General features: G+C 33.7%; 1 protein-coding gene across 1 annotated transcript in view; it reads right to left on the minus strand.

Moving 5' to 3' along the window:
• The window catches only part of LOC111516108 (luciferin 4-monooxygenase), a 45534-nt gene extending 30911 nt beyond the window's left edge, over positions 1-14623 (minus strand). The window contains exon 1 of the mRNA XM_074173908.1: positions 14444-14623. Coding sequence (XP_074030009.1) covers positions 14444-14569 — 126 coding nt within the window. The 5' untranslated portion in view covers positions 14570-14623. The remainder of the gene's footprint in view (positions 1-14443) is intronic.
• Positions 14624-17539: the final 2916 nt, after the last annotated feature.

The following is a 17539-nucleotide window of genomic DNA, read 5'->3' on the forward strand; positions in this document are numbered from 1 at the left end:
CATCACAATATTTGCTTGCTCGGTAATATCTGGTATCTGGTGGGCTAGCACAAATTTCTTGATTGTTATCACTCATTTCGAATTTTTACGAGATACTGAATGACAGTTTATAATCAAAACAAGTGGTTGTTGATTCACGAATATAACTAGATTCATTATCAACCCAAAAACTGTTTACTGGAGAAAACAATTCGTGAACTTGATGAAGATAGTGTAATAAAAAACAAGTATATCGAAAAATTTAAACGTGAACATACATTGTTTATGGAAGAGGCAATTGAGCTAGAAGATGAAATGAGTCAAGCTATACAAAAACAGTAAGAAATTATCAGATAATTATAAGGACAGATAAGAGAACTAAAAAAAACATCTTTCAATACTATTGAAAGAACAAAAACCCAAAAAAAACAGTAAGACACAAACAAACCTTGTAACTGATGAAGACCCATCTACGTCTGTTGAAGATCATTTATTCAGCGAAGTCAGTTACGTAGAGGAACGATCAATTAATAATAACACAATTGATGAAAATCAAACTGTCAATATTCAAAAACATAATATTGTTAACAATACAAAAAGGCTCTTACTGTCAGCTGATGATTACGGCAAATATTTAAAATTGACAAAAATGTATATGACATTCTCACAATTGTTGAGCCAGGAGCACACATGGAAAGTGTCATTGAAAATATCTGGCAATGGATTTCACTCTGCAAGATCGCATTATGATAATTGCCGGCTCAAATGATTTGGACAGACGAAAGATACCTTCTTTCAAAATAATCTGTAATAAACTTAAGCTGTGTGTGCATACCAATGTTTGTTTTATGTCTGTTCCTTGTGAGAAATATGGAGTCGTCAAGAATAAATATATATGTTAATATAACAGTAAGTTAAACGATTTTTTATATAGATTTATTAAATTAACTGAAGACCAAATAAACTATATTGAAAGCAATGAATCAAAGTCATTAAAACTTAGCCAAGTTACGATTGCCAATATTTTATATCGTTTTCTGTCTAACAAGACATATTCATCTCCTAAGAATCTGAGGTTTGTTGCTATTACAAATTTAGTATCTACTAATAATGAAATAGCCTCCGATAATGATGATGCTGTGATCTTATCTACCTTTACGTCTACGGATCCTTCTGATGTGGTACAGGAGCCCATTTTAGAAAACGACTCGGCCGACGGTGGAAATGACGTGAATTTATTTCGAAAACATAATGATAACAATTCAAGTAATTTAAGGTCCGAATTATTAACCTCTTATGTCGAAACAATTATTGATGGTAATGCTCTAAATGATGTACATTTATCGCAAGAACTTAATATTAGTAATTATTTAAGCAAAGTAGTTGGTTCAGAGTCAGTAACCTTGAACACAGATGCTACTATGTTAAATCCTCCTTTGGCCGATCATTCATTAGTAAACAATAAGGAGAATAATTTTTCATACTCCAGGTTATCCCAACTGAGTCTTATATTGAATATTCTAAGTATATGTCATGTAAAGTGCGAAGCTTTATGAATAAAGTTAATGAAATAAAACTTATGATAAATGACAAACATATAGATGTATTGTGTCTGTCTGAACACTGGATAGTTAAAGAGAACATTGATCATATTTCTATCAAAAATTACAAAATAATTAGCAATTTTTCTCGATGCAATCATAGCCATGGTGGATCACTCATTTTTGTTAGAAACGATATTGATGCTACTCAGGTTACTATATTTAATGAACTCTCTATGGAATGTGAGATAGAAATATATGGTATATCTTTTGGCATATCAGCATATGCTAATATTGTTATTTTTAGTATCTTTATACCTTCTAGTGGGGATATAAATATACTTTCAATAACCTTAGGTCAGCACTAACATCGATTAGCAAAAAATGTAACTACATTGTGGCATGTGGTGATTTTGCTTGACAACTCGTTGCCTACCAAAATGATCTGCGACATATTTGATTGTTTGAACTTAAATATCACCTCCAGAGCACCACCACGAGTTTTCACAAATATAAGAGGGCAAACAAGTTCTTCATGCATAGATTACATAGCGACAAATATTTCTCTTGAGTCTTATAACGTGGAAATATTTGACCCAATGGTATCAGACCATTTTGCCCAGTTACTTTCTGTATGTTTTAAAATTAATCAAAACATCGAGACCACAAGTATCAATAAAGTATATAAGCGTGATATACGAGAACATAATATGCAAGAATTCAATGATCGTCTAATGACTATAAATTGGGACGTCATATTGAATTTAAATGTAAATGATAGTTTTAATGTGTTTATTGAAAACGTCACGTGGTGTTTCGATGTGCATGTCCGTTAATATTAACTGAAAAAAAACACAATCTGGCAAAAATGACAAAGGTTGACTGTCAAACGCATTAATCGTAGAAGGTAAAGAGATTCGTAAAATATACAATGAAATAAAAATCTGTACTGAAAATAAATTACTTTACATGGAAAGGAAAAAAATATTTAGAAAGAACATAAAATCTGCCTGATTGAATTATTACAATAATAAAATAATAAATGCTGAAAATAAATCCAAAGAGACATAGGCTCTAGTTAAAAAGAAGCTTGAAAGATCAAAAACTGATTTTAGAAATATTACTCTCAATATTCAAAACAATTCAACTGCTGATGGGAAAGAAGTGTCAAATTGCTTTGCATCCTATTTTTCTAGCGTTATTCCTAATCATATCGACGAAAATTTCGGATATAACTTATCTTTGCCCTGTACTCTGTCCGAACATAGGATAATTTCTATATTTCTTCATCCAGTGAGTAAAAATGAATTAGCATTTGTTATAAGTAATCTTGAAAATGAAAAGTCTGGTTTGGATGGTTTCACTACTCACATCAATAAAAATTTTTGCAATAACATCATAGATCCACTGCTGCACCTCATAAATCAATCATTTCTTAGCGGAGAGTTTCCTTCTTCTCGAAATAGCTTGTACAATCCCTATTTTTAGAAAGGGCTGCATGAGTGAAGTAGAAAATTATTGACAAATATCCTTGCTAAGTGCATTTTCAAATATTGTAGAAAAAATTCTCTTCTGCCGCATTTTAGCATATACTGAAGTGTACAAAATTTTTACAGATTGTCAACATGGACAATCAATAGAGACAGCATCCGCACATTTTTTCAAAAATGTATATAAAGAGCTAGATAATGGAAAATATGTTTAAACTCTATTTTTTGACCTTTTGATTATGTGGACAGGAACATACTTTCTAAAAAATTATATAATATCGGTATAAGAGGATGTCTCCTAAGCTATATCAACTCCTGCATGGATCCTTCAGGAGAAGGAAATATTAAGAGCAGATAGTTGTTGATTCACAGATGGATCAAACATCTGTTCTGATGCAGGTGTCTTCAGTCGCAGACGTAGGACAGATATATCAACCTGTCCATGAACCTATGCGACTGTATTTCAAGCAAAAATTTACGCTATTGAATTGGGTGCCGAGAGGTTGGAAGAATCCAACCTCATACACAAGTCAATTAAAATATTTTCGAACAGTCAAGCGGCGTTGGAAGCTCTTGGCAACTACCGAGCAACGTCTAAATAAGTAGCAAATTGCCAAAAAATACTCTCTTCGGTAGAAAGACTCAACAGATTGTCTCTGATCTGGATTCCTAGGCATACTGCCTGAAAGGCAATGATGCTGCTGACGCCTTTGCAAAGGAGGGTGCTGCAAGCAGCTTCATCGGACCAGAACCTGCCATTGGCATCGCTTCAGGCTTTGCCAAACGAAAATTGAACACCTGGATGGCAAGAAGATTTATCGACTTCTGGCAGAATCTTCCAGGATTGGCTCACTCCGAGGGGTTTATTTACCCTTCGAAGCTTGATACCAAACAGTTGTTGGACTACAGTAGGGATAAACCACGGTGTCTAACCGGCCTTCTTATAGGTCACTGTCATTTGAATCATCATAAGCAGAGCCTGGGACTGTCGAAAAACAGTGTGTGTAGCCTATGTTTAGAAAATGATGGAACAGTTGAGCTTATACTTTGTGCCAGCCCCGTTGGGGACCGAATTGGGTTTTTCAATTTTGACAGAGCCGTACTCTTACCATCTGACCTGAAAGACCACTCACCATACAAACTAATAGGCTTCGTTAGGAAGCTGGGTTTATCCTGTCGAGTGTGAATAGGTGTGAGCCACAATAAACTGCGGGTTGCGGTGGAAGGTCGAATAGACCCACTCACTTCGGACCTAACCTAACCTCATCCATACTGAGAGTGAATCTTTTGAATAATCATGTTAAAATTGGATTTTTTGTATCAAATAATTTTTCAGTAAAAAGTTTTTGAAGGCTTTTCTGAATTCGAACGATATACAGTATACGGTCCTCACGTTTTGCATACTCAATTCCGTCCAGCGCTCAGTCTTATTTTGGATTTTTGGTAACTCCAAAAGTGAATTTCAATATTTGTGAAGGAAAATCTATGCCGAAATGAGAATGCTTCATTACACAAAATATAGGCTATTCTTGAATGTGGATTGGTCGATTGTTTCAAAAATTATTTATGTCACTTCTAACACCAATGAATTGAGCATTTTGTAATGACGACTCGGGTGGGTATGCCTGTTTTTTATGCCTGTTTATGCCTATTTTTCTGTTAATAAGCTGTCGCCCCCTTAGGAACGACAACTCTCAGAAGTTGAAAAACTTGTGCGAGTCAAGGACTAACGAGGTCTTACCTTTCAACATGTGATTTCTAACACGGTATAGAAAAGAAATATTATATGAGTTGTTCAAACTGTATGTAGTATAGTTAAAACACCATGTATAGGCGATTTACTATCAGTAAAAACGACACGCGCACCTACGCGCTGCCTTTTTCACATCAGATAATACTCGAGAATCACAATATACTGTGATGTACTCCAATATCCATTTACATCACCTCTCAAAGTTCTAGTTAGTAATTCAGATAATATCTCCAACAGACTAGTTACTATAAAAACTGACAGAAAGCCATAAGAACCCCGTGAGGAAGAGAAGCCGTAGCAACCAGTAGTTTTTCAAAGGACCTCTTAAAGAAAATGTGCAGAATTAGGGCCGAATACAAATTAGGAACCTGCTTTCGTTGCAGCCTCATAGAAACCAAGCAAACAAAAAGTGCAGACAACGACTTCAAGAGGTTATGGTCGAGTTCTACATCAAGTGAAAATAAATCAGATGTTCGTGATGTCGTCCAGTGAGTAAGGTCAGACATTCGTGCTCCCGATTTAATCTAACTCTAACGCAGAAACCTATTCAAATACCTAAAAAGTGAATATATATTGTGTTTCAATCACAGTTTCAAATAGTGTGATAAATAAATAAAAAAAAAGCTGGAAAATGGTCCTCACGCGAGATATTGCCGAAGAAATAAGGAATTCAGTGCCATAAACAAATCGCTAAAAGATCAGGCATTTATAAAAAGTATAGCAGATAGGGTATCAGAGGCGATCGTAAAAAGTGTAAATGAAAAAATTTCCGAAATAGTAAAAAGAATGTCCGAGATTGAAACCCGACAAACTGAGCTGAATCAAATGTACGAGGAGGACTTGAAGAGTCTAAAGGAAAAAATTGAACGCATTTCAAAGGATAAGATTGACTTGGAACTCAAGTTAGATAACATGGATCAAGAAAACCGGAGTAGTAATTTGAGAATCTTTAATCTTATTGAAGATCCAGAAGAAAACACACGACTGAAAATGATACAACTGATGAAAGAAAAAATGAATATTGATATTGGCGAAGAGGATATGAGCCTATGCTACAGAATAGGAAAGAAAAGTGAAAAACCGAGATGTATACATCTGAAACTGAAAAGCCAATACCAGAAACAAAACACATATAGGAACAAATAGCTATTAAAGGGAACAAATATCGTAATAAGGGAGGATCTAACAAGTCGAAAGGTACAACTAGTATCCAAAGCAACGGAAAAAATATCTTTCAGAAATGTGTGGCCTGAATCTGGTAAAATTTATCTCAGTTTGGATAACAAAATATATAGAGTAAACTGTGAAGCTGACTTAAAGAAGCTTTTTGGGAAGAGCGATCTTGATCTACAAATCAAAATGGAAAACTGAAGAAATGCTCTTAGAAGACAAAAATAGATTAGGGAGTAGGATTAGTTTAAGTTTTTTGGCAAATTATTTTTTCATTGATATTTTTGTGTAATATTCGAAGTTACAAACTATTCTTTTCTTTTTGAAAATATTGAACAGTGAAATAGATAATAGGAAATAATATGAAATGTTAGAGTTTCTGGAAATATTAGATAGCTAGGAAGAAATAAAAACAAATACATATGATGATTTCGAAGAATGGAGCAAGCAAGAAAATGTAGGGTTAGGACCTTCAGAATTAAATGTTTTGCATTTCAACATCAGAAGCATAAGGAAAAATTACGATGAATTATTGATTTATATAGCAGATAATATTAGCGTTTTGTACATAATGGTTTTATCTGAAAGCTAGAATGTAGGTGAAGTAAGTGACTTTAATATTCCTGGTTTTACGGTTCACTACAATGACTCAAAATTTAACCAAAATGATGGTCTACTTGTTTACATAAATAATAAAATAACTGCAGATGTACAAATTTTCAAACAAACTGAAACAAATTTAGTAAGATTCTCAATCATTAATGAAAAGAGAAAAAATAGAATCGGCTTAACGGCTTCGTATAGACCACCATCTACAAATATCGTGACATACCTTGATAACCTTCAAAACTATTTAGCATCACTTTCAAAAAATCAAATTGAAATAATTATTGGTGATATCAATATAAATTTACTAGATACTAGATCAAACGAGGTACAAAATTATTTTAGTATAATGTACGAACATGGTTTTTTCTCATATATAAATGTCCCCACTAGAGTATCCAATGACTCAAGTAGTATAATTGATCACATTTTTGTGAGCTAGAAAAACTGTTGCAAGAACTACAAAATAGCGCCCGCAGTTATATAATGCACTTTAACAGATCATTTTGCCACGTCATTAATAATTAAAAGTCCCCATGAGGATAACTTGAATATCACTAAAAATTCAACTTCATATAGCAAAATAGATTTTATTAAATTGAACACTTCACTGAAAGGAGAAACGTGGAAAGAAGTTTGCTTCTGTCAAGAAGTGCAAAAATCTTATGACATATTCATTGAAAAACTGAACAATTATATAATATTATCAATTAAAACGTACGAAGTGACAAATAAAAAAAAAATCAAACCATGGATAACAAATGGGCTGGTTACATCGATACGTGAAAGAGACAAACTAAAGAAAAGATTTATATAGGTATGGAGTTCGGGGTTTGACACTTGATTTACTTCGAGATTATCTATCAGAGAGAACACAAAGAGTAAAGATAAACGAAGAACTTAGGGATTTCCCAACAATTATCGCCGGTGTACCACAGGATACTGTATTAGGACCTATTCTATTCTTGGTATACATAAATAGTATTAGTAAAATTAAAAACTTCCAGGGACATATTATATCCTACGCTGACGATACGGTCATTATCTTCTCATGGCGAGGAGTCTACAGAAAAGCGGAAAATCAAATGAAAAAGATGAAAGCATGGCTCGATCATAATCTTCTTAGCCTAAACGTTGGAAAAACAAAATTTATGACAATCACTTTAACAAAAAGCGACCAACCAAATGAAAAGTTTTTGAAGATACATAAAATAAATTGCGCTCAAAATATCTGCCAATGTCCTACGATTAAACTTAAATATGTAGGAGTCATAATTGACCAGCATTTACGATGGGATGAGCATACGCAGTATATGATCAAGAGACTAAGGCAACTCATTCACAAATTTTACTCTCTGAGAGATATCCTAACCCGTAAGAACATGCTTACCTTATATTATGCACTGGCAGAGTCTGTTCTTAAGTATTGCATTACAGCATGGGGAGTAACGTTTGAAAAAAATTTAGGAGGTTTACAAATAATGCAAAACACATTACTGAAAATTATTTGTAAGAAGGACCGTTTATTTTCCACAAAAAAGCTGTATGAAGAAATCAACTCATTCAACATCAGAAGTCTCAACTTTTACTCTTGTTCAATATGGATATTTCATAACAAAGTAAATTACTAAAGTTCAACCATTGAAAAAGAGATCAGATCTGTTATAAAAAGGTCTATCCATCTACCTTTATTCAAAAAAAGTCATTCACAGAAATCTGTATATTACTTTGGCCCAAAACTTTTCAATTTACTACCACCCGAGTCCAGGAATATTATAGACATAAAGAAATACAAAATTGCTATAAAATCATTTCTACGCTACAATCAACTTATTATTGAAAAATTATATTGAACACATATACTTGAAAGCTCCATTCTCCAGAAATATCAAATGTATATAAAATGTCTGACAGAATAAAAATCTCCTTTTAAAAAAAGGAATACCTATCACAACACAAGCGCATTTGCGCTTAGGTCCGAATATATGAAAGGGGATAAGAAATATTTATATATTATTATTAATTTTGTATTATTATTAATTTGTAATTATTATTTGTAATTATTATTTGTAATTATTATTTGTAATTATTATTTGTAATATTATTTGTAATCTGTATACGTTGGGGAAAAAATAGAGGATAGCAAAACAAGTTGTGGATCTACCAAGTGGTCAGAAGCCGTAATGGTCTACAGAGAGAGACACTGTCTCAAGAGGGAGTTAGAAGAAGCTGTATACAAGTTTTCGAAAAAGATCGGTTATCTCCCACGAAGTAGCTTGATTTAAAATTCTTTAAAATTTTGTGTTATTTGTTAATTATCATTTCTCTTCATTTCCGTCGTTTGTATATTGTTGACATTTCCATTTATTGTTAAGTAACTTCCTCAACTCATTTCCATTTCAGGTTATAATTTCTATTATATTTCGTATTCATTATCTTCTTTTCACCTTTTGATGAATTTATTTCTTTCTACCTTAAAACTATTTCGGTAATAGTATTCTCTAAATATTATTCATTTATCTTTCATTGGATTGTAAATTTGTCAAAACTTCATTCCACCAGAAATCATTGTCAACTGCCATCAAACGAAAAAAAGGAAAAATTGATATTTCAATTGATGGGTTAACCAAAAATTGAAATATTTGATGAACTTCTTGAAATGGTTCAGTTTCATTCTCACCGAATCTCACTGAATTCTACCTACCTATTCTGTTATGCACACTTTTATTGTTGAAGCTTATTCAGATAATGAATCAGATCTGAAAAATCAAGTTTTATACTACTTTTTATGAGATCTTCGCTTGAACAACTATAATTTCACAAGACAGGAGTCCTAAAATCCAATTTGTGATTATTATATGAAATTACACATGTGGCTGAATATACCATAGTGTTGTAAATCATGTCCTGAAGGAAATAACGCCAGCCGCCACTTGTATTCATAAACCAATTGTGACATAGCGAAGAGCGCGCTCAGTTCGACCGACATTTCGCGGCTGTTCGGACCGAATCGACAGAAATTCCCGGCGAATGTTCCACCGACTTCGATGGAATTCCAAAGGATGTTTCAGCGCCTTCGATTCCCAAATATAAGTGCTACCCACTCGACCATCAAAACAGTCAAGTGGAAGTTACAGTGCAGTACGCGGAGCGATATAGTAAGGCGATAGACATTCGAATAATAGTTGAAGTTTTAGTTGAAGTGTTTGTTGTATTTGAAGTGAAATGTAGTCAATTATTAGTCAATCTATGGGGAAAACGTAATAATATACTATTTTGTACGCACTGCTACGGCAGTGTGTTTGGAGGCAGATAACATTTATGATCCTGGTTTTTGATTTTGAATTATCAATAATTTCAAAATCAACAACTGGAACAAAAACATATAGTTACCAATCGGTGAATAGCATTTCATGTTTTATAATTAAAAGAAGACGAGTTTTTAATTATCGTTACCAAAAATATGTTTACAGAAAATCAATCTGAATGTACTCTTAAATAGTCATTTACTATTTGAGGTAACAAAGTTCGTTCCATTCTCGTTGATTTAAGATTTATTATAAGAAGTAAGTTCCTCATATCCTTAGCAACTATGGAATGCTCGTTACCAATAATATGTTCACAGAAAATCACTCTAAATGGACTCTCAAATCGATAGTCATTTACTATTTGAGGTAACAAAGTTCATTCATTTCCATTGATTCAAGTTTTATTATAGGAAGTAAGTTCCTCATATCGTCAGCAACTATGGAATACTCGAAGATTTTCAGAAACTCCATTTACAATAATTGATATTTGACACTGGGTCCTGAGTGAAATGGTTTATTCGTCCCTCCACTGCAACTAGTAGGTAAAGGTTCTTTGAAGCTTACAATTACTCAAACTCGAACAGATAAATCCAGCTTCTTGATAAAGCCGCTTACCTTGTATCTTCACGGTCAGATAGTAAAAGTGGAACTCTGCCAAATTCTGAAAGCCTGATTCGGTCCAAATTTTTCAAACACAAGTATTTGCATATATTTATTCAGATGGCAGTGCCCGGAACTAGGCCTGTTAGAAAATGTAATTCAATTCTACTGTACTCTAACTATTGTTTGGTATCATACTACAAAGGATGTTAAAATGCCATGGAATGGACCACTCCAATTTCCTCAGCATCCCAAAATGAATAAAACGAAATGGCCAAGTTGAACAATATTTCACATCAGATCCTATTGAATTTTCAATAGACGGTTATTCGCCCTATTTGAGAGTTTGATGGACATTGATATTATCACCTGGAATAATGTCTACTTGTGTCTACAAAACTCTCTGCACTCATGAGTAGAACAATTTTTTTTAACACATATCAGAATCAGTCTGAAATTTGAGAATGAAAAAAAATGGAGAATTCATTTCGGTCTCGGTGTCGATTTTCAATACCTACCTATCAATCGTTAATTTCACTCTATACAAATAATATCAGTTCTTTCACAAAAAATGTCTAATAATTTGATAAATTGAATTTGGTTCAGCATTTTGGTTCCACGCTATACTGAGTAATTTGTTTCAATATAATGAACTGTTATACATTGCGAGTTGATGAGGTATCTCACAAGAAGTTATGGAGAATTTCTCCCAGAAATATTCGTCAAATTATTTGCTCATCAAATTAAAAACAAATGTGTTTGAAATCCATCCCAAGATGATATTTTACAATAAAAAGCAGCAAAGAAACTTCTGTGGCAAAAATTTATCCTAGCTGATGAAAAACGGAGGACATTTCAAATACTTTCTTCATTAATTTTTATTTAATTTCAAATAATTATTCATTTTGTCTTTCAAATAAATGATAGTTTCGTTTATTCTTTATGAATTAGGTTTTATAGTTAACTAGTTGTTGCCCGCGGCTTCGCCCGTGTAGAATTTGGTAGTTTTGGTACTAATTAGTACTATGTTATTGTATCGCTGCTGTTCCAATGTCTTGACAGAATCAGAATAAACAAACTTAGGCGTGTGCAGCGTTATAGAACAGTGCTTTCAAAAAATTGTTCTACAGCGCCATCTAGGGGTTAGTTACAGAAGAATTGATAGCCTATAAACCTTCTCTATGAAAAATTACTTATACATGTCAAGTTTCATCATGATCGGTTGAGCGATGTAGAAGTTTATCACTTACCAACCAACCAACAAACACCCCTTTTTATATATTAGACTACATGAAGTTCAAATTGAAAGGGTATATTATTAGGAGGGATTAATTTTGGGAAATGAAGGATTTGGTTTCCCTACTTCTCCATCTTGATGGAAAAGAAGATCGAGAATGCATTGAAGGTATTTAAGGAGACGAAATAAGCAAACGTATAAGAGTTTGAATTTCAGAATCTCAAAGTGCATTTTACAAAACGGTGGAAATTTCGTACTCTCACTCTATTAATTTTTATTAATTAAATTATTTAATTTATCTTCCAAATGAATGATAGTTTTGTTTATTTATTAATTTTTTTTTTCTTGAAATATGTAGATAATTATTACTTGTTTCGTGATTTGATTATGATATGTTTCATCCAGTTTAAGATGAGTGAGTTGATGTTCTTAGTGAAATGTTTTGCATTTTGTTAATGAAAGTAAAAGTAAAGTTAATACAGTTCCGAACCGAAGAAATTTGGATAAGGGTCAAAATTACCCGAAAATCAACTTTGAATGGCACTGTAGATGTATTGTTGAATTCAGCGTGAAGTTATTTCTAAAAGTGTCACAAAATATGCAGGTCCGTATTGAAAAAGAAATAGGTTCAAGGTGGCTCAGAGAGTACAAAACGTTGGATTCGAAATCTGATTACGTTTAATTGAGGATAATTTACTATGGAATTGAAAATGTATGTAATTTTATTTTACAATTTTTAAAATAATGTGGAGAAAAAAAATCAAATTGACAGAATGTACTTTTCTCATGATATCTCAAAAACCAGCCCTGGTATTCTCGCCCCCCTAAAAAGTGGCCACTCTGTATAACCAGCTATCGGTCGACAAAATGATCTCAAGTGGCCTCACACACCGATGTGACGCACGTGATGAAAAAGGGTTGCAACTGTTTTGGATTTTGTTTTACGTAGTTTACCTTTGAAATTGAAGGTAAACCTCTGTCGTTTTCTTCATCTCCTGAAGACGCCAAGTTGGTTTGTAAAACGCGCGTCGAGAACAGTATTGCAGTTGTTTGGGAAAAAATGAATTTGTTGGAGGCCATGGAAATTAACAAATCAATTGAAAACCAGAAACATATACCCCTAAACGAGCAACTCGATTTATGTAGGTCTCCTCTCTTGAATTTATAAGCTCAACAACCCCTAGATTTTTCAGGGTGGAATTTCAAGTGAGCATCCTGGTTCGCCCAACTACCTGTCTGTCAAATACCTGTCCTTGCAGCACACCTGAAAATTCTGATAAAACCGATATTTCAAAATTCAGATTTCAGTTTCATACTTGATAAATCCAGTCAAACCCGAGTCAAACCCGGTTGTATAAATAAAATCTACCAGTGGTATTTAGACAAAAGTGTTTTATTGATTTCATTCGAGTGATCATGAATTACCATGTATATATTGTCAGTACCGAGCAGGCGGTCCTCGATTAAAGACAAAATGTGAATAACCAAGAAAAGTAATTCATAAAAATAATTGTGTAAATGCAAGTGAGACATAAGTGCTTCCACCTACTAGTGTAACACCCAAGTCAACTTGCCAAGTTTTTATGTCAGTGTTGGTGGTTTTACCAATGAACCGGTTGATTGGTTCCAAAGAAAGAAAGGAAACAATCAATTTCAAAAATTAACTCTTCACAAAGATATGTAGATCATGCAAAGAAGTAACTTTCAGACAAAGTGGAAAGAAAAAGCCCTTTCGAAACAACTATTTTCATACAAGCATTGAATTACACGAAAGAAAGACTCTGTCGAAACTAATACTTTTATATGAACACTGAATTGTATAAAAAATAATTTTCTTTATTTCGTTTGTATTCTAAAAATTCGTAATGGAATCGAGACAGATATCATCCACATTATAATAAATGAAAGAAGTGAAATTTCACCTATATGGAATACTGTCATCCTTAGTGGTAGACAGCCGATGTTTCGTAGTTAGACACTTGCCCCAAGGCTCTTCAGTACTTATCTTGATGTCAGTGTTCCATGTGAGTGAAATTTTACGTCTTCCATTTATTATATTGTGTAGGGATCATGTGATTCTCTCACACACTCCTAAAAATATAACCTTTTCAAAATATATTTTTCTTCAGAATTTTTGTGGTTTTTTCTTTGGCCGGGTACTTCTGGGACCACCCTCATGTACTGTCACTCGACGCGCGTTTTTTAACCAAGCTAGCATCATCAAGAGAGATGACTGATGATTGATAATATTAGCTTGGTGAGAGAGAAACGCGCGTTGCGAGACAGTTTTTTTGTTCTGATGTGTAAAAGTGTTCAACATCCCGTTCGTTTCTGCGAAAAACTCTTCGCAAACCTGTATAAGCAGTATTAGATTTTTCTGAAGCTATGATATAATTTGACAAAAATCGTGTTTTGGATTATTGGAGGGTGTTTCCGCGATAACGTAATATATTTTCTATTTTCTATAGTATATATGAATTTCTGAACACTATCTATTCTATATGCAAACACCGGTAAAAACATTCAGCTGTTTTTGGAATGAAAAAATCGACGATTGTCAGTCACAACGTTCAGTATTTTCATTTTAATTCCCTCTCTAGCTAAAGTCACCTTCTTTCGTTAGGGTTTACATTTATTTAACATTGAGATATTTTGAAATCCTGTATAAAAAACTGTACTTTCTTTTGTAATATTTTCTGTATCTGGTCTATATCTGTTCTATATATTTTTTTATATCTGTTTCAACAGTTCATACTCACCATTGCGTCGTTGGTATCAGGACTGCTCAACAAATTTTCGAACAAAAATTTCCCAAGGGAGCCTTCTGGTATAGGTTCGTAGGGCTCCGGCCCGCAAATCACATTATTGTCGTCTTCAACAATCATTTTTACACATCAACTCTCTCTGTGAAACTCTATCATAAACTGATTGCGGCCGGTATTTGTTCTCGTATTGAACTGAGGTTTCGCTAGTGTTGTTTTCAAACAGAGACGGAGTAGGAGTAATTTCATTTACATTAACTGATACGATTCACTGTAAGATTTTAACAACACATGTTTTACTATACAAGCGAGAATGATGAAAATCTTTTCCAAATCGGTTTTCCCGTTAACTACTTGTCGCCTTATTACAAACGACAACCCTCAGCAACTTGTGCAAAGGATAAATTGGGCCTCATCTTTCAATTTGCCATTTCTAGCACGGATGAATAGTTTTGATCCACAAACGTTTCATACTCTTTAATATTAGCTATTACCTAAGGTCCAGTACAGAATATTACTAGAGTATTTTCCCAACACCAAACCGTTATTTTCAACACCTCGACACGTGTTTCGATCACCAAATGAGCATATTCAAGAGAAGATTAAACTAAATATACTCAGAATGTTATCCTTATTCATACCATATATACCTCTTCTAGGTACCTGCGTCTCAAGTCTTGAAGTAATTTCACAATGTGTCCTTATGTAATAGTCAGATAAAACTAATAAGTGAATGAAATATCATTTCAACAAGCTATCTAGTATACTATTAGGTATTGGTTCACCATCTTTATTCATGATATTATTATGTTTACTCATTTCCACACTCTCATAGGCATCTAGATGCCTGTTGTTGTTAACTTGTTAAACTAATCTTAATGAACTGATGTCTTTGGAATGGTTTTGTTGCAAAATATGATGGGCGATTGCTGATTTTTCTGGTCATTCAGGTCATCTGTTCATCACAAGTACGGACCAGTAAGATGAAAATAGTACTAGAGAATGTTAAATTCGAAGTATTGTTTATTATCCAATACAAAGTTATCTGAGTCATACGAATCAGTGTGCTCACATCGACAGAATCGATAGTAATAACCGTTGAATCAAATATAGTCTGTAGCGGGGATTATTCTGCAACCGTGTTAGGAATCACACGTTAAAAGGTAAGACCTCGTTAGTCCTTAGCTCGCACAAGTTTCTCAACTTCTGAGAGTTGTCGTTCGTATGGGGGCGACAGCTGATTAACGGAAAAACAGATTTTAAACAGATAAACAAAGCACAGTCCTAGAACCCATCCAACCCATTTTGAATATTATTTCTGAACAACAGTTAGAAGGGAAAGTTGTAAGCTGTCAGGATGATACCATCATTGGGCACCTTATTGAATTACCTTACCAACAAATTCGATTTTTGAAATATTTCGAGCTTTTTCAACAGTGAATCACTAAGAATGAAACATAAAATGGCTTTTTGATACACATAATCTGATCCAAATATCTTGTGATGAAAAAATCACTCAAAACGTAAATAAAAATGGATTCAGAAATTATTCAACCAGAATTTACTTAGGAATATTTGTAGATTATTACTATGGGATAATCACATAAATTATGTCACAAGTAATTAATATTTATGGTGTAAGAACCTAATAATATTTCTGCAATTACCTGAATACTTCAATATAACATCCCATTTCAAAATTGACATCAAAACGGCAGTAAAAGTATCGTGATTAACTTCATGGAGATGAAAATCAGTTTAAAGCCCAGAGTTAGTGAAAATTTAATAATATATAAAATTGATTCCGTGTATTGGAACTAAACCATACATTGCTTACATTGCTACACCTATCAAGGCAACTGAATAGATAGCAACCTACCAAAGGCATACCAACAGTGATTATTACATCTAGTAGATATTTGTTTTTTCCCAATAATGCCTTCACGAGTAGCCTATACATGCTGCATGTGAAGGACATCTCATGTATAGATATAACTGCAAACAAAATGCTTACTTCAAACTATGATTGGACCGCTATTGCAGATGTATTGGTTGGGATCTGAAAGACCTGAAAGCTCCGATTTTCAAATTACAAAATTACATTGAAAAACTGAAAGTCAAAAGAGCTCCAACTACCAACTCACACGGCTTAGAGTTTGAGGTAATAATTTCTGAAGTATGTGAACGGCAGAAATGCAAGAACAATATTACCATTCACATGGTTTCGGAACTCAGCGAACAATTATCAGCAAGTAAACGGATACAATCTGGAAAAAATTATGTCTTGGAGATCCTTATAGTACTAGAGCCCACGACCAAAACTTTTGTCTCATAGCAATACAGCCACAGCCGCATTAAATCGATAAATTTTATCATTGCGAACTCGAAAATACCAATTCCAGACATTTTTCGCGTAGCGTTTGACCGGACTGATTTTCCAATCCTTAGCACCTCCTTTATCAGAAAACTTTTCAATAGCTCAAAATTATTCAAAAATCGTATTCTGACATATTGGAATCTATGTAACCAATGTAGCCATTGTATAAATTGCGACCCTGAATTTGATAGATGATGATGAAGAGAGAGCTCACCTGAAATCGTAAAACTGAACTTGAAGGACTGAAATAAATGGCTCACAAGGAAACTGGGATGAAGTAGAAAAATAACGGTTTATGCAAAGTTATGAAATAACGTATCTGATTACTGTCGGTATCGGAATCATCTTCATCGAAATCCTCTCGAGGTCACTTGTGAGATCTGCAATGCTATTTTCTATATAATAAATATCATTGGTAAAAATCACGAACTTATTTGTGGGAATAACAACAAAAGCCACATCAACTGTACCTGATGCTTCGTCATCCAAGACAACGTCACTCAATTCTGGTAGTTGGTTACCCGAGATCCACGAAAACTGGAACCGTCCCTCGTCTTCACACCATCCGAAATCTGCAGGGTTGAGATCGGTTGGAATGATCGTTGCTCTACACTTGGCATTATATTTCGTTGGCAATAATTTTTTTTCTAATTCTAATTTGCATGGTGGCAGATTGCAGGCATCGTAATTGGATAATTTAATATTCAGAGTTGTGG

The sequence above is a fragment of the Leptinotarsa decemlineata genome, unplaced genomic scaffold, assembly GCF_025532065.1.
Source record: "Leptinotarsa decemlineata unplaced genomic scaffold, Ldec_3_MD MMD2_tig00000505_RagTag_RagTag, whole genome shotgun sequence".
NCBI lineage: Eukaryota > Metazoa > Arthropoda > Insecta > Coleoptera > Chrysomelidae > Leptinotarsa > Leptinotarsa decemlineata.